General features: G+C 39.0%; 1 protein-coding gene and 1 pseudogene across 3 annotated transcripts in view; one reads left to right on the top strand and one right to left on the bottom strand.

The window, feature by feature from the left end:
- The first annotated feature begins 2,438 nt into the window (after positions 1-2,438).
- Positions 2,439-27,460, top strand: part of LOC124834449 (uncharacterized) — a 37,223-nt gene continuing 12,201 nt past the window's right edge. For 2 of the 3 annotated variants that reach the window (XM_088101030.1, XM_088101032.1), the window contains exons 1-12: positions 2,439-2,577; positions 2,973-3,049; positions 3,186-3,339; positions 4,920-5,058; positions 5,472-5,691; positions 24,627-24,810; positions 25,172-25,273; positions 25,405-25,731; positions 25,807-25,890; positions 25,981-26,139; positions 26,293-26,376; positions 27,187-27,324. In XM_088101030.1, coding sequence (XP_087957156.1) covers positions 2,973-3,049; positions 3,186-3,339; positions 4,920-5,058; positions 5,472-5,691; positions 24,627-24,810; positions 25,172-25,273; positions 25,405-25,731; positions 25,807-25,890; positions 25,981-26,139; positions 26,293-26,376; positions 27,187-27,324 — 1,668 coding nt within the window. In that variant the 5' untranslated portion in view covers positions 2,439-2,577. The remainder of the gene's footprint in view (positions 2,578-2,972; positions 3,050-3,185; positions 3,340-4,919; positions 5,059-5,471; positions 5,692-24,626; positions 24,811-25,171; positions 25,274-25,404; positions 25,732-25,806; positions 25,891-25,980; positions 26,140-26,292; positions 26,377-27,186; positions 27,325-27,460) is intronic. The other variant, XM_088101031.1, reaches the window with a different exon arrangement.
- On the bottom strand, positions 13,485-16,472 carry LOC148192081 (uncharacterized; annotated as a pseudogene).

The following is a 27,460-nucleotide window of genomic DNA, read 5'->3' as shown; positions in this document are numbered from 1 at the left end:
AATTAAAAAATCATTTTAAATAGCTTTTTATAACACCTACATTTATATTTTATATTGAAATATAAATGATATTAGTAAAAAATTACGTTATTTAAACTGAAACAAACTCAATATATATTAAATAGCTTTTTTGATAAAATCAATATTTATATATTTATATTTAATTAAAATAATATCAGTAAAACTTGAAAAAAAATAAAAAAATAATTAAAAATACATTAATAATGTTGGGACTAGTTTCTTCTTACCCTACCCCAATTTACGTAGAGCTTTTGGGTTAGGGCTTTTAAGAAGCCCCTTAATAAGTGAACTAAAAAAAGAGACTTGATTTTAGAAAGGAGGATGTTTCACCTTATATCTCTAACATCTCATCCTATATCTCTAACTTCTTTTAAAAAATTACTTTTAATTTTAATAAATATTTTTTTATTTTTTTTCTTTTTTATTAAAGTTATTATACGCTCCTTAATAATAATCTAATTTAATTTAATTTAATATTTTAATATTATTTAATATATATTTATATCTTAATATATATTATTTTAATAATTATAAAAACATAATTTCTATTATTATAAGTTATATTAAAAAATAATTATTAAAATTTAAATAAAAAATTAACAAAAGTTATCTATTATCCGTTATTATAACGGATTTCTCTCAGTTAACAAATTTTTTAAAATTTCATTTTTTATTTAAATTTTAATAATTATTTAATTTAATATTTTAATATAATTAAAATTCTTTTGTAATTAGGTTTAAGTATTTTTTTTTAGTTTTTTTCTGTTACTGTTTTTTTTGTTTTCTGTTGTTATAATTTCAGTTTTATTGCGACACACGGTTTCTATTTAGTTATATTCAAGTACTAGTTAGTTATTATTCGGTGCTATGTACTCGGTGGTTAGTATCTGTTAGCCTTTTAACCTTGAATTAAAATAACACAGTGAGTTTAACAGTGCAATTATCAGTGTGTGTAGTCTTCAGTTTTACATTCACTCCCTTCCTCCGTCGTCTTCTATTTTGCATTCACTCCCTCGCGCCGTCCGGAGGAGAAACGAAAACCCTCCGCCTAACCCTCCGCCTCTCTGTAACTATCTCGATCGAAAAATCAGAATGGAAATTTAGTGAGGTTATTCACCACGGCTGCGAAGGTTTCTCTTCATTCCGCAGGTATAGTTATCCAGCTGTAGCTGATGAAAGTGTATTAAATATCTGTTTTCATGTTTCTTTGTTACTGTGATCAATGACGAGCGTGAATCATCCCATCTTATGCTCATGCACACTTTATCTAATTATTTTTTCCCTTTTATGTATCATTTTATTGCTTTTATCATCATGCTGATTTCATACCTGTAGCTTTGTTCTAGCTCAATATCCAATTATAGAAACATCTTTTTAAAAAAGTGTTAAACAAAATTATCAAAAGTTTATTTTATTTTGTTTTGCTTTTTCACAATCATAATAATTATGTTTATTATTATAGTGTCTGATTCTCTTATAATTCAATTTTTCATTTTCAGTTATATAATATTTTAAGAATAATTGATTATCATGTTTGTTTGGGATGTGACTTAAAAATTTCTTACTCAAATCATTCCAAAACATTATAAAGAATGAATATTTATTTTTCATTATTCTCTATCTTCTTGTTGTTCTAACCTTGGGTCGCAGCTTAAAGATGGTAATTATCATCTCTCTCAAATATATATTTATAAAATCTTATTATAATCAACTTACAATTACAATTATTAAGTTTGACCATTATTTCTATTAATTCTTAATTAGTAATTATTATTTTTATTAATTATTCATCAATAACGGTTATTTTTAAATTAATTCTCAATTATTGGTCTTGGGATTTCAGTTGTAACATCATTATATCTCTTATAATAAAATTTTAAAATAATTAATTTTCAGTTATAATATTTAATAATATTTAATATCTTTTTAATTAAATAATGACTAAAGCCTCATCTTTTATTTATCTAATATTTTAGAGACAGATTCATATATTCATGTGATAAAATTCAATTTCTACACTCTTATAATCATTTTTTTCTAAGAATTTATTTAATATATTTTTAATTAAATAATTATTCCCAAATCTCATCTCTAATAAGAATTTTTAAATAAGATGAATATTTTAAATTAAATATTTAATAAATCGTTTTATCTTTTATTTAAAATATATAATTTTTAATAGTTACAGTTTTTCTGAATCTTAGATTTTATTAAAATATTATAATTAATGTTTAGCGCATCTTGGATTGAAAAGCACATAAAAATAATACAAACAAAATAAATGCTTAAATGTTAAAAGTAGAAATTTTGAATTTTTTTCAAGGATTTTACTATATGTGTATCCATTTGACTAAAAATGAAAAAGGTTATTTATTTATTTATCTTTTTGTGTTTTACCAAGACGGAAACACGTACTGCACAAGGATGCAAATAATGAGGTTTTATAATTTAACTTATGGCGTGTCGCTTCATTAGCCCACTCCAGTCTCAGAGCGTAACTCCCAAGTAACTGCTAGTCTCTTCGGTATTTCCGATTCTGGTGTTTTCTACTCGCCAGTAAGTTGGTTTATCTTTTGGTTTTGCCATCGCTGCTGTGTAAGTTGTTTCAGATTTCTGTTTCCCTGATCATTTTTTAAGAGCTCGTGTTGTGTGTTTCATATTTTCTTTTCAGTTCATCGCATTTTGTGTGTATTTGTATTTTGTATTTTGTATTTTGGAAGTTGAACGGTGTGCATGTGAGTTTGGGGGTTTCATGACCTTAAGATGATTGCAGTGGTTGTCCCCACTGTGTGATAGGGAAATTTGTTTTGCACAAGGAGGTGCATTTGTTTATTGGTATTTTGGTTGGAGAAAAAGGACCTATTATGATCCTAGGCTTTTGATATTTTGCAGTATGGCTTTTTTTATGGTCACTATTGTTAATTTATTTATTTTTATTGACATTTATGCAGATGGTCATGTTCCTTGTTCTGAAGAAAGATAAAAAAATGATATGCACCACGAGGTGCCTAGACCCGCCGATCGATTTGTATGGATTTTCTTCTTCTTAAGTTGTATTCTATTTATTAATTTTAAAAATACTTCGGAAAATTTGTTGCTAGCTGTTACTTTGATAAGGTAAATGAAGTTTATGGTGTGATAGTTTGACCTAAAAATATTTGCAGGCCACAGGAATTGAGCTTAACATGTGAAATTTCCAAAAATAAGATACATAGTCTTTCTGAATTTCCCCAATTTTCACTAACTCCGGTCCCAAATAATTTACACGAGATGTCTGAGTGGGGGAACTTTTTGAATTACCTGTGTAAAAAAGACAAGGTATGATGCTTATCTGAACTTGTTTTATTAACGCTGTAGCATATTTATGTTTCTGATGGATTTGTGTAATTGTATTGGTTGTTCACTTGCTTCGATACTAAGGATATGTATGGGCCAATCTATTTTTTACTTTTTTTCTCCTTCAAAATGGAAGGTGGGTCAATCAATTTTTGATATAAGTTCTTAAAAATATAAGTAGTTTATTTAACGAGAAAAAAGCTAAAAGATACGGAGCTTTTTAAAACTCATAATGAGAAATTTAGTTCTAGCTTAAGCAAAACTTTTGACACTGAACTATCTCTCTAAATCCTAGTACATGACATTTAATATTTGTATCTTTTGGTAAACAACAATGAAATTTATGACACTTTAATAAATATTATATTAGTCACAAATTTATTTGGTTTAATCCAACAATAAAATTATATTTTTGCACCTTTGCTGGAAAACTCTAAGGGGGAAAACAACAAGGGGATACTCAGTAGTGGGCCACAAGTCAACTAAATAAAAAGACTATGACATCACACTCAATTCAAAACCTTAGGACAATAGGTTTGTAGGTCTTTCTCACTTGTACATTGCTCAACTTATCCATTTCTATGCAATGTGAGAATTCAACTCGTACATGAACTCTAACAAATCCCTCCTTCAAGTTTGAGTCCCATCTAAAGGAAGCTCTTGCTTGTCCATGAGTATTTAATGGTGACTCTTATTTACATTGTTGTTCACCTCAACAACACCCTGGTTGGATTAGTTGCCAAGATGATATATGGGATTATCTGCACACTAGGATCCACCATTGGCACCATAAATTTGTTTAAGTTGATCACATGAACTATTGACTTTGATACCACTTGTTAGAACACACACTAAACATACTCACAAGCAAAAACGAAGAATGGGAAGAGAACAAGAGATATGGGTTCTGAATGTAAAATTTATATCTCACAGACATGTGTATCACAATACATCATTACAATTTATAGTACCATTAGGAGCAATTAGTTGACAGCCCACTGACTACCTTACTAACATACAAAGCTAAGGGAATTATCTACAACACTCTACCTTAATTTAAATTAGCAATAGACTGCATTCTTATCATTTTCCTAATAATCTTGAATTTGTCAACCTTAGGAGGCTTTGTTAACTCCAACTTCCCTTTACTAACTTGATCCCTTACGAAATGCTCCTTTCTATGCTAAGTATGGGGTAAGGTCATTGAAATGTCTTACCCTTGCATATGAAAAGAGATTGTTTCAAGATTGGAAGCCATGACCATCCAGTCACTTAGCCACAACTAAATTGTTGTGCCAGACTTAATATCTTAAAAGATATTTTAATTTTATATTATAAAGGAGTGTGGTTGATCTTTAGGTTTTCTTATTAATTTTATTTTCTTTCTTTGCAGTACCTTTTTCTCTAAGTGATTAAGGCCCTGTACTAAGTTTCCTGTAACATTTATGACATATCCAGTATCAATGAATTGAGAAAAAAAAGAGTATATTTTCTGTCATTATTTAGTTATGCTATTTTGAGCATTTAAATTAAAAATCACAATCACGCTATGTTTTTTGCAGGTTGCTCTTATAAACTTTGAGCAGTACCAATTTTACATTCTACCTCCTGCATTAGTTTCAACATCAAGCTCAGTCAATGTTGCATATAATATAGATAATACAGGTTCTGTAGATACTCGTCCAAGGGATAGTGAATCAGGTGTTCCTTCTTTGCAGTCAATGTTGCATATAATATAGATAATACAGGTTCTGTAGATACTCGTCCAAGGGATAGTGAATCAGGTGTTCCTTCTTTGGAGGACTGTTTTTTTGTTGTCAGCAGTTAATGATTAATTGTACAAAAACATTGCATCCAATTGTTATGCAATGTGCATACACAAAATAACACTAATGGATAGAAATAACTGATGCACACATTATTTAGGATTAGGACATTAAGTATCTCCTATCTTTTGCATTTGAAATAGAGAATCATATTTGTATCTCTGGGTTATCTAGCTTGGAATTTGGAATTGTTTTACACATAGGAACGAAGACAATGGAGTTTTTTATTTAGTTACTACCTTTTATGACACGGTTGAACATAACTTGTAGTAGATATTTCCTTAGCAGGTTCACAGTTAGAGGAATGCGGTGGACCAAATACAGCTGAAGGTCTTAAGTTTTCTCGAGCTGAAGAAACTTGCAACGAATATCAATCTAGAGTCCCTCTAAAAAATTTCATACGGGCAGACCCAAGTTACCTTAAAACTCTTGGCCAGGCTCATTCTGGATGGATTTTTGGTGCAATTGCTGAGCTTGTTGATAATTCCAAGGATGCCAAAGCAACTAAGTAGGTTTTATGTTTTCTTTTCTTAGCTGTTATATCATGCGTTACCAGCCAGTAAACATACTATTTGAGATCTTTAATTTACTCTATTTTCCCTTGTTTATTTAATTTCTTCAAATAGATATAATTACTTAATGTGAATAGGTAATATAGGAATTCAAGATTCTATTGCTGCTTTTTGTTTAATGTGTGAGATGCTAAGAAAGACTAATGCTTTCCTGAATTTTCAAACGGTTAAGGCGATAGAAAATTATCTTATCTAGCTTATTTGGTGTTTGGCCTGGGGTTTGTCCTTTGTTTCTTTCTTTTTCCTTGGGTGAAATTATTAATGCCAAAAACATATAGTACAAGTAATCAAGACTGTGGATTCGGCAATTCTTTCTTTCTCACCCTTTTGAAGAACATATTGAGTGCTTGCTTCAAATGTTTTGGTAAAAGGTAAATGCCATATATATAGTTACTTAGGTTTATCTACGTTTCTTAACTTTATGTAGAAAGTAAAAAGGTGTAGACGTCAGCTAACCCTTTTTGTTTGTTTTTACTTTGACTCATTTAGAATGGAGGATTGGAGAAGTGAATAAGTTGATGCTAGAGATTTATAAAAAAAACATAAGCTGAGTTATTTATCCTCCTTGTTAGAATAGGTCTTAAATAGCTTTTATTTGAAAAACTGATATGGGTTGTACCTATGAGTTGTACCTATCTCTATACCTAGAAATCTAGTCTGTCTTTTTGTTTTTACTGTTCCTTTTACTTATTGTGTTAGAAAAACTATCATTATAGATATGAGAACATAGGATATGTGATTCAAGCTCTCTAAAATATTTTGTCCTTTTCATCTATCTTAAGTTGGTAATGGAGGGGGTCGATGATAGGACTTTGAGAGTTTATGAAAGAAGGAAAAAGAAGGGGGGTGGGGGGGGGGGAAGGGGGGGGGGGGTGGTTAGGGCCGTTAGGAGGTTGGCTGGTATATGTTTCTGGTAGGGGTTAGCTCTATAAGGAGGGGGTGTCTAGGGACATACATGTTTTTGTTGTATCTTAGAGACAGGACCATTGCATCCTGTGTGAACGGAGAGGGCTTAGTGTTGAATAGTCGAAGATTTGGTTCCTTGGCAAAGATTTCCATGATCATCTTGAACAAGGCAGGAGCAATGTACTGTCTAATCAAGTTGAATAGTCGAAGAAAGCTTATTTTTAGCTTTGTGCTTTATTGTTACAATCTATGGAACCCAAATTATTAGATACTCTTAGATTGTTAAGAACATGCAACTCTTTCTGGAAAAAATAGCTCATCATATTTTTTGCACATGATATTTAGTGCTTTTATGACTTTGCCAATGGGCTTGCATCTCTCAAACAAACAAATCATAACATGATATCTTTCATGAGTGAAATTCAATCTGCTATTTGAAAATTAAAGATGTTCTTGGAGGTTGAGTCAATAAACAAGATTAAGAGAAAGTAGCACAAATTTTTATAGTTGTGCCATGCAATAAAATTTATGCAATAAAATTTGGAACATGTTAGAGATAAACTTTTTATTGATCACAAATTCTTATCCATGGAAAGCTTGAGCCACGTCTCTTTCGGGTTCCAACTCTTCAAAGCAAGAATGTTCAGTAAATTGTGAAATCTTGGTGTCTACATGTAGAAGAGGAGAATGTAGTAATGGAGAAGGACGTGGTGGAAAGGGATATCCTCAATGCATGTAGTCTATGAGAATCAGTCATATCCAGTAGAGTTGCTTCTCTTTGCATGGCTCCCTTGATAAGACATCCAAAATCTGTAAAGTTGAAACTATGGAGCCCAAAATCTTGATAAAATTTGTTCTTTTGGTTTCTGTATTTCTTTAAGTCAATTGGCAAAGTCTTTAAATTGTTCACCAATCTTTGATGTCAATTATTTTGATACTATTGAATATAGTAAAACTAGGTATAAGATTAATCTCTTGTGTCAAAAACAAACATAGGGTCATATATTTATATTCAAGTTACCACTAATATAGACACAATACTCGGAGGTAGATCTTCTATCAGAAGAAGATATTGCCTAGTCAACATCTGAATAGCAAACAACTTTTGTATAGTTATTGGAGTCATATAACAAACCTTTTCCAGGAGGTCCTTTGATGTACTTTAATATACGGATGACTGCATTCCAATGATCTGTACATGGGGAATTGAGAAATTGACTCACCACATTGACGACAAAGGAAATGGCAAGACGAGTAACTGTAAGGTAATTTAATTCCTAGCCAATCTTCTATACTGCTCAGGATTTGAAATAGGCTCCCCTTGATTTGTAGGAGTTTGGTATTAGGATCCATGGATGTGTCAACAAGTTTTGAATTCATCTAGATTCCTCTAAAACATCTAATGCATACTTCCTTTAAGATATAAAAATACCATCATTGGATTGTGCTACCTCAATACCCAAAAAGTATATAAGTTTGCCAAGATCTTTGGTCTAAAAATGATGGCAAAGGTGTTCTTTCATATGTGAGTTGCCATGGTGGTCACTGCTTAGAAGAACAATGTCATCAACATATATCAAATAGACACAACCAACATTTGAGTGACAATAAAAGACTAAATGATATGCCTAAATTTGTCAAACCAGGGCTTAGGAGACTGTTTTAGGCCATATAAAGATTTGCGAAGATGACATACCAATTCAAATGGTATGTCAAAAGACTCCCCTGAGCCACAAATCCCGGAGGTTGCTCCATATAAATTTCTTCCTGTAGAGACACATCAAAAGAAGACGAATCCATGAAGTAAAAAGAAAACTCATTGAAGGTGAAATATGTAGAAATAAAATAGCGATTAAGAGTTGTAGAAACACACTTGTATCCTTTTTGGGATTGAGTAAATCCTAAAACACGCATTTGTGTGATTTATGAGATAATTTATCAAGACCAGGACCAAAATTATGAGCAAAATGTGTAGACCCAAAAACTTTCAAAGGCAAGGGATGGAGAGGTTCACGAGGAAATAAAATAGAATGAGTAATTTTGTTATCTAAAACTGAAAATGGCATATGATTAATAATATAACATGCAGTAAGAATATCATCACCTAAAAAATGTTGAGGAACCTCACCATGAATTAAAAGGGTACAAGTTGTTTTAATTAGATGTCTATTCTTGTGCTCAACCACCCCATTTTGTTGAGGTGTATAAGCACATGAAGTTTGATGGAGAATTCCATGAGAAGCCATAAATTGTTTAAAAGAATATGAAAGATAATTACGGCCATTAAAACTTCACAATGTTTGAATAGAAATATCGAACTGAGTTTTAATTTCATTATTAAAGGTTTGAAAGATAAGATAAATCAGAATGATTTTGCATTAAAAATAACCAAGTATATATGGAATAATCAGCAATAAAAGTAACAAAATATTGAAAACCAAAATTAGACTTAACAGGACTAAGATCCCAAATGTCAGAGTGAACTAAGGCAAAAGGGGATGAAGCACGTTTTGAGACACTACTATGAAAGGAACTATGACCAAGTTAGAGTTGTTGCATTTTGATCAGATTAGGATGACCTAGTTGAACAAGAAGGAGAGATGGAGACTCCATAATTGTTCCAAGATACAATGTTAGAGAATGGAGAGTTTATGTGAGAAGAGGAAAGCATTAATAGTCTTGCCTAGGCAGTTAGGAGAGGCGGGAAAGAGGGAACGTATAAATAGAATTCTTGTATTGTTTTAGTTACGTTTTGACCGTTGTTGATTTGACAGGAGTTTTAACCCTGTGGGGGAGGTTAGGCTTCCAATTGAGATTGTACAAAGTATTCTTTCCACTGTGAATACAAGATCAACATTCTTTGGTCTTCTGTGTGTGCGATTGTTCGTTTGGTTAGGTTTAACCCATAGAAACCTAACAATTTGGTCTGACCTGTCGGATTAGGGATGGCATAAAAACCCGTACCCGCGGGTAACCGCGGATAAAATCTGCTACGGGTATTTACTACCCACGGGTAGCAGGTATTTTAATACCCGCTTGTTAACGGGTCTGGTTCGGATATCACACTATCCGCACCCGAGGGTACCCGCTACCCTTCTGGATAAATGAAAATACAATTCTATCCTCCGTCCTTTAAATTATTTTCTAAGCTGTTGTATTCTGTGTTTGCCTCAAACCCTAAATTTCAATTTTGAAGGGTCACACACAGAACCATCCACCGGGAATTGAACGCAAACTCAAGAAAGGGAGTCCCATTACTTCCCACACCGGCACCACCAGGTATCAGAACCTGTTCTTCTTCTTCTAACAGTAACCGTTCATAAGCCGTATGGTCACATTCGTCATGGTGTCGTTGCCGCTCAAAATACAGATCTCGCGTTGCCGCCGCCACGCTTAACTGGCAACGCTGTCGAACACGTCGCAGCCGCTGCCTACCTCGTCAAGGATGTGCGCGTGGAGCGTGTTGGCGCTCTCCCTGGTGATCATCACTGGCGGCTTCGGCTTGTTCTTGGATCTCGGCGGCCGCCCGCGCGGATTCATGAAGTTTCCTTCTCCTTTCCCTTTTCGTTTCTGTTTCGTTTTTCAGAGGGAAAAAGATTTCACAACCTGGGTGTGAGGGGGGAAAAGATTTGGCAGCCTGCGGTGTGAGGGTTATTGTTCGAGCTCTGGTGAAGAAGCAATTGGCTGCGGTGTGAGGGTTATTGTTCGAGCTCTGGGGAAGAAGCAGTTGGCTGCCAGGGACTTCCCCTGTATCGCATCAGATGGGGAGGAAAAGGAGAAACCCTAAAAGAAGGGTTTGGGCTTAGCCCATCTTGAAGATTATGAAAGAAAACCTAAAAAAAAAAGTTTGGACCCTATCCATTAAAAAAAAAAATTAATAATACAAAAAATAATTTGAACTTTTGGCCCGTTCTCATAAAATAATTGATTTAAACATTGATCTTAATTCTGTTTGAGAAAATAATGTTTTTTTATCAATTTAATTTAAACGTTTTTTTACATGCGAGTCGGGTTCGGGTATCACTCTATCTGTGCTCGACCCGTCTTGTTGCCATCCCTATGCCGGATCCAAATTTGGGGGTGCGAAGAGACTTGCAAGAATTAATGAGGATGATGGGAGAGCGGGCTAACAACAACAACAGACATTCAGATGGAATTCAAACCTCCATAAGCGAGAACCAGCGACGACGTGATGAGGAAATTGGAGGAAGAGGGGTTGGCGATCATCAGGAAGGGCAAAATCATTGGCGGAAGATGGTTGAATTACCCACGTTCGAAGGGCTGGATCCTCTAAATTGGATAAATAGGGCGGAAAGGTTTCTTGATCTTCAAGGCGTGGCGGAGGAAGAGAAACTGAGGCTCGCGTACATAAGCTTGGAAGGCAGCGCAGGTTATTGGTCCAAGGTTTGGAAGGAAAAGGCCAAAAATCGTTCTTGGGAGGGCCTTAAGACAACCATGATCGGGCGGTTTAGAGGATGATACCGGGGAACGGTGTTTGAAAGGCTGGTGACGCTGCGACAGGAGGGCACAGTAGAAGAATACGTCCAAGACTTTGAGATATTGGTGGGGCAAACCCGTGGAGTTTCGGAGGAGCAGATGCTCTGGTATTTCCTTGCCGGACTACGCATGACATTAAGGGTCAGGTTAGAACCCACGATCCCCAAGAGCTTATGGTGGCGATGAGAATCGCGAGAGACGTGGAGGATGCTACGAGTGGAGCGAGATGGGGAAGTTGGAATGGGACCAAGAATTCACAATCTTGGTAGCGCGTGACTGGTGTTGTGATACGAAATGAGCCCAGTCGTCGGGTCCTAATCTGAGTCGATTTGGAGGGTCGGAGAGTACAGGGTCGGTGAGAAGAGAAGGAGTCGCGACGAGTACCAACGCGAGACCGAGCGGTATTGGCGGAAGCGATAATAGGGGCCAAACGGTGAGGAACCTGCCCTATCCTGAGTTCCTGAAGAGAAAGGAAGAGAGGCGATGTGATAGACTTCTTTAATCAAGAAGTCTAGAAAATGAGTAGAAACACACACCAGACAAACTCAACACAGTGAATAACCTCTGATTGTATTTAGTGAATCAAAGAATACAATTGTCCCCACAGCTATCAAGGAAGCCTAATCTTCCCCCCCTCTCACACTAAACTCCAAAAACTCCTCCTTCGCCCTTTTCAACAAACTCTTTATTTATACTCTCATATACTTCTAACAAACTCCTAACTGACTTCTTTACTTCCCGCCTTTTTTATTCCTTCTTACATATACTTTTAATCCCCTATCAATACCCCCCTCCTCTTCAACAACCTTGTCCTCAAGGTTGAAATCCGGAAATTGCTGATTGATAAATGTTTCATCCTCCCAAGTCGCTCCCTCTACCCCTCCATCTTGCCACTGAACCAATATTTGAGTGGTCTCCTCCCCTTGTTCATTTCTTCCTCTTCTTTGTAGTACTTTTAAGGGTCTATATAATGGGCCGTCCACCTGCAGTCCTACTGGTAGCTCCCCTTCCACCTTATGCCCCCCCACAGCCAACTTTAATTGTGATACATGAAACACCGGGTGTATCTTCGCAGTGGCAGGCAACTGTAGTTTGAAAGCAACTGGACCCACTTGCTTTTCCACCAGAAAAGGGCCATAATATCTGGCAGATAATTTGGGATGCAACTTGACCTGCATAAATACTTGCCTATGAGGTCTTATTTTCAAAAAAACCCAATCCCCTTCTTTTATGCTAGACTCCCTTCTCTTCTTATTTGCATACTGGACCATCCGCTCCTGGGCTCGGGTCAAATGATATTGTAGTTGTGAAATGGCCTCATCCCGCGTCTGTAAATCCTGCACCACAGCTTCCACCACTGTTTCTCCAGGTATGAACTTGGTTACTACCGGGGGCTTTCTTCCATAAACCACTTCAAACGGGGTACACTTCGAAGCCCCTTGATAACTGGTGTTATACCAGTATTCAGCCCATGGCAACACATTGCTCCAAGCCTTGGGCTGTTCCGAACAGAAACACCTCAAGTAGGTCTCTAACACTCTATTCAAAACCTCTGTCTGCCCATCCGTTTCTGGGTGGTAGGCGATGCTCATTTTTAATTGGGTACCCTGTATTTTGAACAATTTCGTCCAGAATGTACTAACAAACGTGGGATCCCGATCACTAACAATTGATATAGGAATTCCATGCAAACGTACTATCTCCTTTACAAAAATCTCTGCAATTATCTTGGCTGTATGTGGATGTTTGATGGGTATGAAATGCCCATACTTACTCAGCCTGTCCACTACCACCATTATTGATTCAAAACCTTGAGATTTTGGTAATTTGACCACAAAGTCCATGCTTATCTCTTCCCAGATGGCCTTGGGAATAGGCAATGGTTGCAACAATCCCTGCGGAGATGATGTCATATATTTATGTTGCTGGCAGATAAGACAGGAGGCTACGTATTCGGTCACCCTTTTTTTCATGCCCATCCAGTGAAAAGCTTGGCCAATTCTTCTATAGGTTCTATAGACACCCGAGTGTCCCCCAAGCGTAGTGTCATGAAACTCTGCAAGGATTTTCGGAATCCCCTCTGACTTTGCTGAAAGCACCAACCTTCCCTTATAATGGAGTCTCCCATTCTCCAACGTATACGCAGGGTGTGAATCTGGGTCTTCCTTCACTTCTTCCATTATTTTCTTTAACCCCGCATCTTTTTCCACTTCGTCTATTATTTCTTGGTAGTCAAGCCAATAGGGCCTAGTTATTATTAACAGCGTCCTTTCTCCTTCGTCTCCTTCTTCTCCCTTTCTGGATAACCCGTCCGCAACTTTGTTGGATGCCCCCGTCCTGTAATGTATATCAAACTCATAGCCCATGAGTTTCGCCAGCCAATTTTTGCTGGTTCTGAGTCGTTATGCGTTGTTCAAGTAAATACTTCAAACTCTTTTGATCTGTATAGACACTAAATTTTTTTCCCAGCAAATAGGGACGCCACTGTTGAATAGCTAATACCAGCGCCATCAATTCCTTCTCATACACTGACTTCCCCAACGAACTCTCCGATAATGCCTTGCTGTAATAAGCAATAGGCCTCTTATTTTGTGATAACACAGCTCCTATTCCCTTCCCCGAAGCATCACATTCAACTTGGAAAGGCTGTGAGAAGTCTGGCAGAGCCAGAACAGGAGCGGTGGTCACTGCCTTTTTGAGATCTTGCATGGCTTCCTCTCCGGCATTTGTCCACTCGAACTTCCCCTTCTTCAAAAGATCCGTAAGGGGTCGGGCAATCTTCCCATAATTCCTGACAAATCTCCTGTAGTATCCAGTGAGTCCCAAGAACCCCCTTAACTCTTTAATACAGCGAGGTGCTGGCCATTCAGTCACTGCAGAAATTTTTTCTCCATCCATTTCCACCCCCTGTTCGGATATCATGTGCCCCAGATATCGAATATGTCGCTTGCCAAACTCACATTTTTTTTTGTTGGCAAACAACTGGTGTTGTTCTAACACTTTCAACACCTGTCGAAGATGTTCCTCATGATCCCCCCATGACTTACTGTACACCAAAATGTCATCAAAAAATACCAACACACTCTTCCTTAAGAACGGTCTCAACAATGAATTCATCATGTCTTGAAAGGTGGCCGGAGCATTTGTGAGGCCAAAAGGCATTACTAAAAACTCATAATGTCCTAAATGAGTCCTAAAGGCTGTTTTGGATATATCTGCCTCCTTCATCCTTATCTGGTGATATCCAGATTTGAGATCCACTTTAGAAAAATAAGCAGCCCCGTATAATTCATCTAGGAGTTCTTCAATCACAGGAATTGGATATTTATTGGGAATAGTTACTCTGTTTAAAGCTCTGTAATCTATACAGAAACACCAACTCCCATCTTTTTTTTTAACCAAAATTACTGGACTGGAAAATGGGCTGTTACTGGGCCGAATAATACCCAGGCCCAACATCTCCTGAACCTGTTGTTCTATTTCATCTTTCATTAAGTGAGGATACCTGTAGGGTAGCACATTCACTGCACCAGTACCTTCCTTAAGAGTTATCTGGTGGTCCACTTCTCTAACAGGAGGAAGCCCCTGCGGCATCTCAAAAACCCCCTCAAACTCCCCCAAAATCTTCTCCAGATTTGCTTCCTGCATGGGGGTTAAATCCTCTGCTCCCTTCTTTTTCCCTGCTGTTTCAGACTGATACATACCCCACACCACTGCTAGAGTTTCAATCCCTGTCTCCTTCTGCAACGCCTCGGGATTGACGACCTTCTTCAAAGATCGGTTATCACCTCTTATCACTACCTCTCTTGTTGCCATGCCATACTTCATTGTCATCTGCTTCCAATCCATTCTAATTTCCCCAAACGTAGCCAGTCACTCCACTCCGAGCACTACGTCGACGCCCCCTAATTCGAAGAGATAAAAATTCTCTTTAATCTCTACTCCGTCCAGTATCAAAGAAACTGCCATGCAACGGCCTTGCGTTTCCTTTCTCTGGCCGTCCCCCAGGCAAACGCTATAGGGCGTCGTCTCCTCCTTCTCTAAACCCATCTCCTCCGCCAACAGTGTCGAGATGAAATTATGACTTGCTCCGCTGTCAATGAGGACGACTACTCTCCGATCTCGAATCCATCCCGACAGCTTCATCGTATTCAATTGCGAGATTCCCCCAGCAGAATACACTGACAACTCCATGCATCGCTGTTTCGCCTCCTCTTCTGCCTCCGCCACTTCCGCCTCGTCGTCGTCAGCCCCCAAGATCATCACCTTGAGACTCCTCTCCGCGCAACGATGCCCAGGGCTGTAAGGTCCTCCACAATGAAAACAACGACCCTCCTCTCTCCTCTTAAGGTATTCTGGATACAGCAGCATTCGCAATCCACGATTCGGTCCGTCTCCGCCTGACGTGCTTTCTACTTTAGAACCAGCGGTTCTGGTCGTCGCTTCTTTCTTTTGACTCAGACCTCCGCTACTGTTCGCGCGCCCCTCTTGTGACCCTCGATAGATCTCCGTTCTAGCTACTGTGCCCGCACTGCCGGTATACTTCCCCCAAGTTGGTCCTCCTTTACTCACCGCACCTCCTCTGGTCACCCTCGCCACCAACCCCGATTGCTCCACATGCCGCGCCCTTTCCATCGCAGTTAACAGGTCGCGAGGATTGTAAGGCCCAACGAGATCCCACAATTCTTCTTGGAGTCCTGCAAAAAAATACCCAAGCAGTTGTTCCTCCATTACTTCCGTAGCCTGGGACACCAGGATTTCAAATTCCCTCACATATTCCTCCACCGATTCCCGCTGTCGCACGGCTGCTAATTTTTCAAAAATCGTTCCCCGGTGTCTACCTTCGAATCTCCTAACCATCGCCTCCGTCAATGTCGCCCAGGTAGGTTTCTTAACCTTCTTCCGCCAAAAGCGAAACCAATGGTTCGTTTCCCCTTCCATACAGATGTACACCAGCTTCATCTGCTCCTTTTCAGTCACACTCTGTATTTCGAAAAATTTCTCTGCTCTTGCGATCCATCCCGTCGGATCGGTCCCTTCGAAAGTGGGTAATTCCACTCTCTTCATCCAACTCTTCTGAACGTCATCGCGTTCTTCCTCCGATTCATCCTCCGATGTCTCCCTACTTCCATTCACCGAATGGCTACCCTCCGAACTCCTCCACTGGTTCCCTCTTTTCTCCCGATCGCAATTAGCAATTCGTCTTCCACGGTCGCGACTCCCATTTCGAGCCCTTCCTCTCATCTCTGCTCGCATCTCCATTAGCATTGCTTCCATGGAATCGAACCTTCCCTCCAGTGCACTCATCCTATTCTCCATCGTTGATTTGGATCCGGCAGGTCGGACCAAGTTGATAGACTTCTTTAATCAAGAAGTCTAGAAAATGAGTAGAAACACACACCAGACAAACTCAACACACTGAATAACCTCTGATTGCATTTAGTGAATCAAAGAATACAATTGTCCCCACAGCTATCAAGGAAGCCTAATCTTCCCCCCTCTCACACTAAACAACTCCAAAAACTCCTCCTTCGCCCTTTTCAACAAACTCTTTATTTATACTCTCATATACTTCTAACAAACTCCTAACTGACTTCTTTACTTCCCGCCGTTTTTATTCCTTCTTACATATACTTTTAATCCCCTATCACGATGTTTTCGATGTGGGGACCTTTCGCGCCCGCCCACCATTGCCCCAAAAGAAGCCTGCGTGTGGTAATCCTAGCAGAGGATGAAGAGGGAGACGAGGATGAGGGAATGACCGAATGGGATCAGCAGCAGATGGAACTGTCGCCCTTCTCGGCCAAAGGTTTAACCCAGCCAAAGAACATGAAGTTATAGGGAAGGAAAGTATCACAATAGTCGAGGGCATAAGACAACACATAATTGAAAATCGAGCTTCTAGCACTTCAATTTCTCTTCATCAGGTACAATAGAAACATCTTGTTCAAGATGGTTATGGTTTCCTTGACCAAGAAACCATAACTCCACAAAAGAAGACCAAGTTAAATAGTTGTTTTTTCCTGTTGAGTTTTGCAGAAGTAATGGTAGGAGTAACAGATAAAGAGGGTGTTCCAAAACCATAAGTCATTCCAAAAAAAAAGAATGACAAAGGAAAACTTGGCTTGAGAGTAAAAACCCTAGATGTGAGCCATGACCAACGAACCAGAAAAACAATGACCACAACACACTTAGGAGACTACAGCGAGACGACTAGTAGTGGCGCAGTGAGATTCCAGCAGCGAGAAGGCAGCGCGTGAGGAACATGCACCGAGGATAGCAGCGGTTGAGGCGTTAACCACCAGAGATGTGTTGCGCTTCTCGAGGCACACCTAACCTTGACTTTGCCGGAGAAGAAGCGACAATGAATGGCAAAAGTATATCATCGCCAATGGACAGATAGTGAAAACGCAATTGTCTAGCTCTGGATACCAACTTGAAGAGCTTAGAATAGCTAAAAATTGTTTTATTTCACTTAAACCTATGGTACAACTTACTATTGCATTTATAGATTACAATAGTGCAGAATACAAAAGTTCAGGAAACCCCTAAAACCTAAAAGTTGAGTTCCCCTACATAAGTATTAATAATAATAAAGAACATTACATTTCAACAAGACTCAAGTTATGTCTCATATTTTCCTTTTCGATATTTTGTTACTTTCGTTGATAAGTATTCCATATCTACTTGGATTTATCTAATGAAACATGTTTTGAACAATTGTTTATCTTTATATCCTTTTTATAATGAAACAAAAAATCAACATGACCAAGTAATTAAAATTTTAAGAAGTAACAATGCGAAAGAGTACTTGTCTAATTTTTCTATTGTTTTAAGTTCACATGACATTTACACCTGTTTACTTATCCTCATACACCTCAACAAAATAGTATAGTAGAAAGAAAAGTAGACACATGATAGTGAAAACGCAATTGTCTAGCTCTGGATACCAACTTGAAGAGCTTAGAATAGCTAAAAATTGTTTTATTTCACTTAAACCTATGGTACAACTTACTATTGCATTTATAGATTACAATAGTGCAGAATACAAAAGTTCAGGAAACCCCTAAAACCTAAAAGTTGAGTTCCCCTACATAAGTATTAATAATAATAAAGAACATTACATTTCAACAAGACTCAAGTTATGTCTCATATTTTCCTTTTCGATATTTTGTTACTTTCGTTGATAAGTATTCCATATCTACTTGGATTTATCTAATGAAACATGTTTTGAACAATAGTTTATCTTTATATCCTTTTTATAATGAAACAAAAAATCAACATGACCAAGTAATTAAAATTTTAAGAAGTAACAATGCGAAAGAGTACTTGTCTAATTTTTCTATTGTTTTAAGTTCACATGACATTTACACCTGTTTACTTATCCTCATACACCTCAACAAAATAGTATAGTAGAAAGAAAAGTAGACACATGGTTGAATTTTTTCATACCGTGTTGCTTGGTGCCAATGTATTGATTCATCATTAGAGCAATGTTGCCTTAATTACTTGTTTTCTTATTAACAGAATGCGATCCTTTCTCAACAGTAAGGTTCATTATTTCATTCTATCTCCATGTTATCATTTGTATCCTAAGATACCTCAAAAAGGTTCCAGGATGCCAATGTCATCTCTTACTAGTGAACTTCTGTCAAGAACTAAACATTTGTGATATGTCTTACTATTACTAGACTTGATTTATCTGATGCAGTTTGTTGTTAGTCAGTTCATATATATTCCTTGTATTAATCATTGGTATGTTATCATTTGTATCCTAAGATACCTCAAAAAGGTTCTAGGGGCCCAACGTCATCTCTTGTGAACTTGTATGGTAAAACAGTTCTATGAACAACTAAATGTTTGTGAGATTCAACAAATGAAGATGTATTGTGATAATCTGTTAGACCGTTATTAGTCTATGAGAGAAGAAAGAAACATAGTTAGTTGGTCTAACTATTTGGGCAGTTAGGGGGAGCGGGGAAAAACTTTTGAACTTGTATAAATAGTTGTGATTAGTTTGGGGGAGGGATCTTTTTTGGCCTTATTGAATTGTTGATCAGGACTCATTGTCCTGAGGGGGAGAGGTTAAGCTCTCTGTATTCTTTCTATTGATTGAAAGTGAATAAAAGAAGCATTTCTTTGTTGGAGTGTGTGTTTGAAGAGTAAGGAGTGAGTTTTTCCTAAGTTCTTGGATAAAGAACCTAACATTTGGTCCGACCTGCCGGATCCAAAAGGAAGAGAGAATCAGTGATGGACGGACAGTCATCGGAGGATAGGTTGGATAACCTGGAGATAACGGTGGAAGGAATTAAAGAGGAAACGGCGGCGATAAGGCGAGACATTCAACAGATGATGAGGATGATGAGCGGAGGCCCGAATAATCACGGAGGAGGGCCGGAAAAGGGAAGTACGTCCGTGAATGACAATCACGAGCATCGCGACAGTGGGGGAGTGCATCAGAATTGGAGGAAGAGGGTGGAATTACCTGGGTTTGATGGGCAAGAGCTGCACAGTTGGATCAATCGGGCAGAGCGCTTTTTCGTTATTCAGAAAGTGGCAGATGATGATAAAGTTGAACTCGCATATATCAGCATGGAGGGTAGTGCGAGCTACTGGTTCAAGATTTGGAAAGACAAAACCAAGAACCGGTCTTGGACGGGATTAAAGGCATCATTGATCACTCGCTTTGGAGGAGGGTTTCGAGGCACGGTGTACGAACAATTAGCAACTTTACGTTAAGAAGGTTCGGTGGAGGAATTCGCCAGGAATTTTGAGGTATTGCTGGGGCAGACGCAAGGATTGACGGAGGAGTTGACACTAGGATTTTTTTTGGCGGGATTGAAGGAAGAGGTCAAGGGCCAAGTACGCATCCAGGCCCCCAAGGAATTGGAGGAGGCGATCAGGGTTGCGAGAGATGTGGAGGACGCGATGATACGAACGCGAGGAGGAGGTTGGAATGGCGTAAAAATGAGTGGGGGAGGATTGCAACCCACAACGACAGTAATTCGCAGAGAAATGGAGCGACCTACCGTTAGTAGGTCGGGAGGAGTGGACGGGAGTGCGGCGAATCGAAGAGAAGGGTCGTTGCCAGCGACGAGCCAGAGAGGCGGAAATGCTGGGGGTGGCGATAATCGGGGGAGAATGGTTCGAAATTTGCCCTATCCGGAATTCTTGAAAAGATGAGAGGAGGGACGATGCTTCCGGTGCGGCAGCCCCTTCGCTCCAGGACACCGCTGCTCGGAGAAAGGTTTGAGAGTACTCTTGTTGGCAGAAGACGAGGAGCATGTGGTTATCGAAGGTGGATCCCCGGAGGGGGATTGCATGGAACTGTCGGCGTGTTCGGCGGAAGGGATGACGTCGCCGACAACCATGAAGCTCGCAGGGAGAATCGGAGAGAAGCCAGTGCTAATTCTCATTGATAGCGGGGCTAGCCATAATTTCGTGAGCCGACAGGTGGCAGAGGAGATGAGACTTCCGGTGACCGACACGGCGCCATACGCGGTGAGTCTTGGGGACGGATGGCGGAGGATGTCAAGAGGGCGTTGTGAGGGGGTACCGATCAACATGGGGGAAACTACGGTGGTGGAAGACCTTTACGTCTTCGAGCTGGGTGGAGTAGATGTTATACTGGGAATTGCATGGTTGGCAACGTTGGGAGAGGTGATTATCAATTGGAGGGAGATGTCTATGATATATACCATGGGAGGCAAGAGGATTAGAGTGCAGGGGGACCCATCTCTGGCCCGACAGCTGGTGGAACCCCAGGAACTGAAGAAGGTAGTGGATGCTAACTCATGGTTCCTTGTGTGGGAAGTGGGGCAGCTGGAAAAGCAGAGAGACGACACGTGTCCAGGAGAGCTCACGGGGGAACAGCAGACCGAATTGAAGGCTGTGTTACAGACCCACTGCGAGGTATTTCAGGAGCGAGAAGGCTTGCCTCCGATACGTGATTTGGAGCATCGGATTGTCCTTAAGAAGGGTGAGGATCCCGTCAACGTGAGGCCATACAAATATTCTTATTTTATGAAGGAGGAGATAGAGAAGCAAGTTGCGGATATGTTGAAGGTGGGGATTATTCATCCCAGCAGAAGCCCATACTCCAGTCCAGTTATCGTAGTGAAAAAGAAGAATGGTAGCTGGCGATTCTGCGTCGATTACCGAGTACTTAACAAGGCAATTGTCCCCGATCAGTACCCCATTCCTGTGATAGAGGAGTTGTTGGACGAGCTGCATGGCGCCAAATACTTTTCTAAGATAGATTTGAAGGCCGGGTATCATCAAATCCGAATGGGAGAGGAAGATATCCCAAAAACGGCGTTCCGCACCCATCAGGGTCACTTCGAATTTTTGGTGATGCCCTTCGGGCTCACCAACGCCCCAGCAACTTTCCAGAACGCCATGAACAACCTGCTGCAGCCCTTCCTCAGGCGATTTGTACTAGTTTTTTTCGATGATATCCTCGTGTATAGTCAGACATGGGGAGATCACCTCGAACAGCTGGGCTCGGTGTTGCAGTTACTGGGACAGCAGAAATTGGTAGCCAACCAAAGTAAATGCGAGTTTGGGAAGCAACAAATTGGCTACTTAGGACACGTAATACCTGAAAGCGGAGTGGAGATGGACACGGAGAAGGTGCAGGCGGTGTTAGGGTGGGGAGAACCAAGGAATTTAAAGGCTTTGAGGGGGTTTCTAGGCCTCACGGGTTATTATCGCCGATTTGTGAAGGGATATGGGAGAATGGCCAAACCTCTGACAGACTTGATAAAAAAGGGGAGTTTTGAGTGGTCACCAGCAGCACAGACGGCCATGGAGAATTTGAAAACAGCCATAACCACGGCACCAGTTTTGACTCTTCCAGATTTTAACCAAGAGTTTCAGCTGGAATGTGATGCCTCAGGAATAGGTGTGGGAGCAGTACTCATGCAGAATAAAAAACCTATTGCTTTCTTCAGTAAAGCGTTATCGGGGGGATCTCCGAGTAAGTCAGTATATGAAAAGGAACTTATGGCTTTGGTAATGGCCATTCAACACTAGAGGCCCTACTTATTGGGACGGAGGTTTGTGGTATATACCGATCAACGCAGTTTGAAATACCTGCTGGAACAACGAATCACAACCCACAGCCAGCAAAATTGGATAGCTAAGCTCATGGGTTATGATTTTGACATCATATACAAGGTGGGGAGCTCAAACAAAGTGGCTGATGCCCTCTCGAGGAAAGGGGAAGGAGTTACGGAAGATATGGAGCTGCAAGCCATCTCACGGCCTTATTGGTATGATTTCCGCGAGGTGTTGAAAGAAGTTGAGGAAGATGAAGCACTAAAAAAGGTGGTTCAGGAGCTTAAGGAGGACCCAAATAGTCACACACCATATACTCTGGAGAATGGACGACTCCATTATAGAGGAAGGTTGGTGCTATCCGCTACATCTAGTTGGATTCCCAAATTATTGGCCGAATTCCATGTGACCAGCACAGGCGGACATTCAGGAGTGTTCAGGACGTAGAGGAGGCTGGCGCAGTCCTTATACTGGGGGAATGAAGAAAACCGTGACAGACTTCGTTGCTGGATGCGTAATATGCCAGCAACATAAATATATGGCAGCATCACTGCAGGGTCTACTCCAACCTCTGCCTATTCCTCAGGCAGTGTGGGAAGAGATGAGCATCGATTTCATTGTCAAATTACCAAAATCTCATAGTTACGATGCAATGTTAGTGGTGGTGGACAGATTGAGTAAGTATGGACATTTTATAGCATTAAAACATCCCTATTCAGCAAGAATAGTGGCGGAGGTTTTTGTTCAAGAGGTGGTTAGGTTGCATGGGATTCCGGTGTCGATTGTGAGCGACAGGGACCCCCTGTTCCTTAGTATATTCTGGAAAGAATTGTTTAAAAGGCAAGGAACACAATTGAAGATGAGTATGGCATATCATCCCGAGACTGACGGACAAACGGAGGTCTTGAACTGCATTGTAGAAGGATATTTGCGGTGTTTCTGCTCTGAGCAGGCCAAAAACTGGAGAATGATGTTACCGTGGGCTGAATACTGGTACAACACCAGCTACCAGGGCGCTGCGAAGTGCTCTCCATTCGAGATTGTTTATGGCAGGGCACCCCCATCATTGAGCAGGTTTATTCTGGGGGAGATAGCGGTGGAAACGGTGGCTCAGGACTTAATAACCCGGGATGAGGCTTTGCGACAATTAAAATTCCATTTACGCAGGGCACAGGATATGATGGTGGGCCAGGCAAATAAAAAAAGGAGAGAGGTAGACATTCAAGTGGGGGATTGGGTCTACTTAAAAATCAGACCCCACAGGCAATCTTCTATGCCTGTAAGGTTACATCCAAAACTTGCAGCTCGGTATTATGGACCATTCCTGGTGATTTAGCAAATTGGGAAGGTCGCCTATCGTTTACAGTTACCTGAAACAGCCAGGATACACCTTGTTTTTCACGTTTCCTAGTTAAAAAAAGGGGTGGGGGAGAAAAGGATAGAAAGGGAGCTGCCTGCAGAGTTACAGGCTGATGGAACCCAGTTATTGGCCAGTGAAAGTTCTAGAAAGGAGAACCAGACAGCAGGGTGGTGAGCCTATGCACCAAGTATTAGTGGAGTGGCATGAAGAAGGAAGAGATGGAGCAACTTGGGAAGACGTGGAAACGATGCAGGATCAATATCCAGAATTCAACCTTGGGGACGAGGTTGCTGAAGGAGGGGGGAGTAATGTTAGACCGTTATCAGTCTATGAGAGAAGAAAGAAACATAGTTAGTTGGTCTAACTATTTGGGCAGTTAGGGGGAGCGGGGAAAAGCTTTTGAACTTGTATAAATAATTGTGATTAGTTTGGGGGAGGGATCTGTTTTGGCCTTATTGAATTGTTGATCAAGACTCATTGTCCTGAGGGGGAGAGGTTAAGCTCTCTGTATTCTTTCTGTTGATTGGAAGTGAATAAAAGAAGCATTTCTTTGTCGGAGTGTGTGTTTGAAGAGTAAGGAGCGAGTTTTTCTTAGGTTCTTGGATAAAGAACCTAACATAATCAAATTGCTATCCATGTCGCTTCCAATCTAGTATTCAAAGATATGACTGAATACATAAAAATTGACCTTGTTATTTGGGTAAAGTTGATGTTGTTGATCAAGGAAATTTGTAATGAGTTTTTCAGATCCAATGATGAACTTACAGATGCATTAACAAAATCCTTGGAAGGATCTTGTGTTTAATTTATTTGTTCTAAGCTTGGTACATGCAATTTGTATAGAGCTTGAAGGAGAGCATTAGAATAGGTCTTATTTACCTACGAATCTACTTTTGGCTTTTCATATTTACTCTTCCATGTACTCATTGTACAAGAAAAATATTAATATAGATATGAGAACGTATGAGAGGCGATTAAAGTTCTCTTAAATATATTTTATTTATCTTTAGTCTCCTCAAATTGTACTTATTATTTTTATTTATCTTTCAGAATGGACATTTTTGTAGATATCATCCAGTTGAAGAAATCTCGGAAGGATGTTCCGATGCTGTGTCTTATTGATGATGGTCAAGGGATGAACCATGATGAGGTTATGAAAATGGTATCTTTTGGGCACAAGCAATCTCATAAAGTTGACACGGACCGCATTGGCAAATTTGGTGTTGGATTCAAAGTAGTTTTCTCTCTTATCTTTTTCCTCTCTGCCTCCTATGAACTCTAACTTATAGCTGGTTTTTTACGATACAAGATTGGATAAATAGCTTCTTTCTTTAATGTTTGGGCTTAACTAGGTTAGCTAATGGTCTTTTAGGATGGGATTGGATAAATTGCTGCTATCTTTTATATCTGGGGTTTATGTACTAGGTTAACTACTGTGGTTTAACTTTGGTGCATTCTATTGGATGGACTTTCATGCTTTTGGTTCCATGCTAATTTGGAATAAAATATAAATTATAATGTCTTTTTCAAACTCAGTTATCTGTTCTTGCCTCGGTGAATTCTGAAGTGTTGTTCTTTTTGCCTTTCTTCCATAGACAGGAGCAATGAGGCTTGGGAGAGATGTTCTGGTTCTAACACAAACAACTACTTCCAGATCTCTAGCTTTTCTTTCACAATCATTGAATGAAGGCAAAGATGTAAGTTACACCATATTAAAAAAGTTGACCCTTTAAATATTCCCTATGTTGATTGGAATTAATTGACTACTCCAGAAGTTAATTGAATTCTTTTAATTTTTATTCTGCTTAAATATTTTATTTGAGTGCAGAATATTGAAATTCCCATAGTCAGCTATTGCCGACAAGGACAACGTATGGAAATTGACCTAAGTATGCAGTCTGAAGCTTTGGCAAAATACAATTTGAAAGCTATTAAGGATTTTTCACCATTTAACAAGTATCTTATTGGTGAAAAGGCAGCCCTGTTTGGTACTGGTACAGGAACACAAATATACATATGGAACTTGGATGAATGGGGATCAAAGTATTGTTTAGAATGGCATGATGGACTAAAAGGTGGGAGTTCTTTTCACCAAGGTGACATTCTTATCCGAAGCAAGAGGACTCGTTCTCGTCCAGGCCAGATTAGTCAAAAGGTTTGGCATCTCTTTCACTAAAGATATTGTCAGTTGAAAATATGTTGCATTTGTAATATTTTGTATTGTCTGCAGGTACCATTGGATTACTCACTACGAGCTTATTTAGAAATTATATTTTTAGTTCCTCGAATGAAGATAAGTGTACAAAGAACATTGGTAATAGCATTCTTGTGTTTCAATTTGTTTGTTAGGGGAGGAGCCTTCCAAGTCTATTATTTAATTGTTTTTCTTTTTGTTTTTGATCAGGTTAAAAGTCGACCATTATCAAAATTCCTTACTCAAACTATTGTTGAAACTGGTGACATCTTGAGAAGGCCAGTTGAATTAATTCTTGGATTTAGTCAATTAGAGTGGGAGCGGGCCAACTGTGGAATGTTTTTGTATTGGCATGGTCGCCTAATTGAGGTGAGGAGTTGGCTTGTTTGCTAATGTTGATTAATAGCCACTAAAATAGTCATGGAATACCCTGAAATATGGAGGTTTTGGATTTTCAGGTATTTTACGTATGCTTAACTTGAATACATTTTGTAAAAGCCTAAATTTGTTTGTTTTTCTCAGGCTTACAAGAGAGTTGGTGGAATGACTCATAGTGCAGATGTTGGCCGGGGTGTAATTGGTGTTGTTGATGTGACCAATTTAATGGTATTTATTTTCCGTTTTCATTTTGTTAATGTATGTCTTTTTCTTATTGGTTTGCCTGTATTCCATAGTGTAACCTTGTTGGACTAATAAGTGTATGCTTGCTTCTTGGTTTGATTCATTCATTTGAGGTGTTGGCAAAACACTCTTACAAACATTACTATTTGGTGGAATTCAATTTCTACATGAATTTTACTTAATGAAAGTGTTTAGAAAGATACGTTTGAACTTTTTGTTGTTCTCCATTTAATTTGACAAACATATTTGTGTTTGTACAATCTGCCATATGATATGACTGAGTGCTTTACAATTTCTTGAGTTGCAGTTCAAAATGTTAGAGTTGGTCACTTCTGATCCTAACTTGGAAAGCTAATGGGGTGACCAATTTGGGGAAGAAATTTTTTGAGAATTCATGCTTTTGGGCTAGAGCTTTTATATGCACTAGTATAATATTGCTAAAATACAATTATTCTTTTTGTTTCAACTGTGGATAAGGTGAGTTGCTTCACCACTTGTGGTTTCTTCCAGAAAGCGAGACAAGTTAAATTTATGTGCTCGTTAACTTTAACAGTGTTGTGCATCTTTTCTTATGGATGATTAAAAATTAGCTTGTCTTTTCACATTTTGAATGGTCCTTTGATAATTAGGCAAGCCATGTTTTCCTCTGGAACTTTTTCTGATGGTTTGTTTCCAAATTTTGATTAAACTTATGTCATTGCAATCAATTCTTCAACAAATTATTTATTTTCAGTAGAATTTTTCTCGCTCTTTGCAACACCTAAATTCTTGTACATTTTTCTTTCTTTTTCATAGGATGACGAGGATGGCCGGGTGTGGGTACACAATAACAAGCAGGGATTCCAAGACTCAGAACAATATGCATGTCTTGAGCAGTGGCTGAGTAGAAAAGTAGATGAATACTGGGACAACAATTTTGACGCCCTTGAGTTGGTAAAGACACTTCTTTTAAATTCTACCAAAACTATGGTTCTTTTTTGAAGTTCTTGTTATTATTCTATCAAAATAAGCCATCATCTGAGGTTGTTTCGTTTAATTGAATTTGGTACACGTATTCAATTTAAATTTT

This window comes from Vigna umbellata, chromosome 10 (genome assembly GCF_029865625.1).
Source record: "Vigna umbellata cultivar VRB3 chromosome 10, Vumbellata_1.0, whole genome shotgun sequence".
NCBI lineage: Eukaryota > Viridiplantae > Streptophyta > Magnoliopsida > Fabales > Fabaceae > Vigna > Vigna umbellata.
The sequence above is the reverse complement of the archived record's forward strand: the minus strand, read 5'-3'. Positions and strand labels throughout refer to the sequence as shown.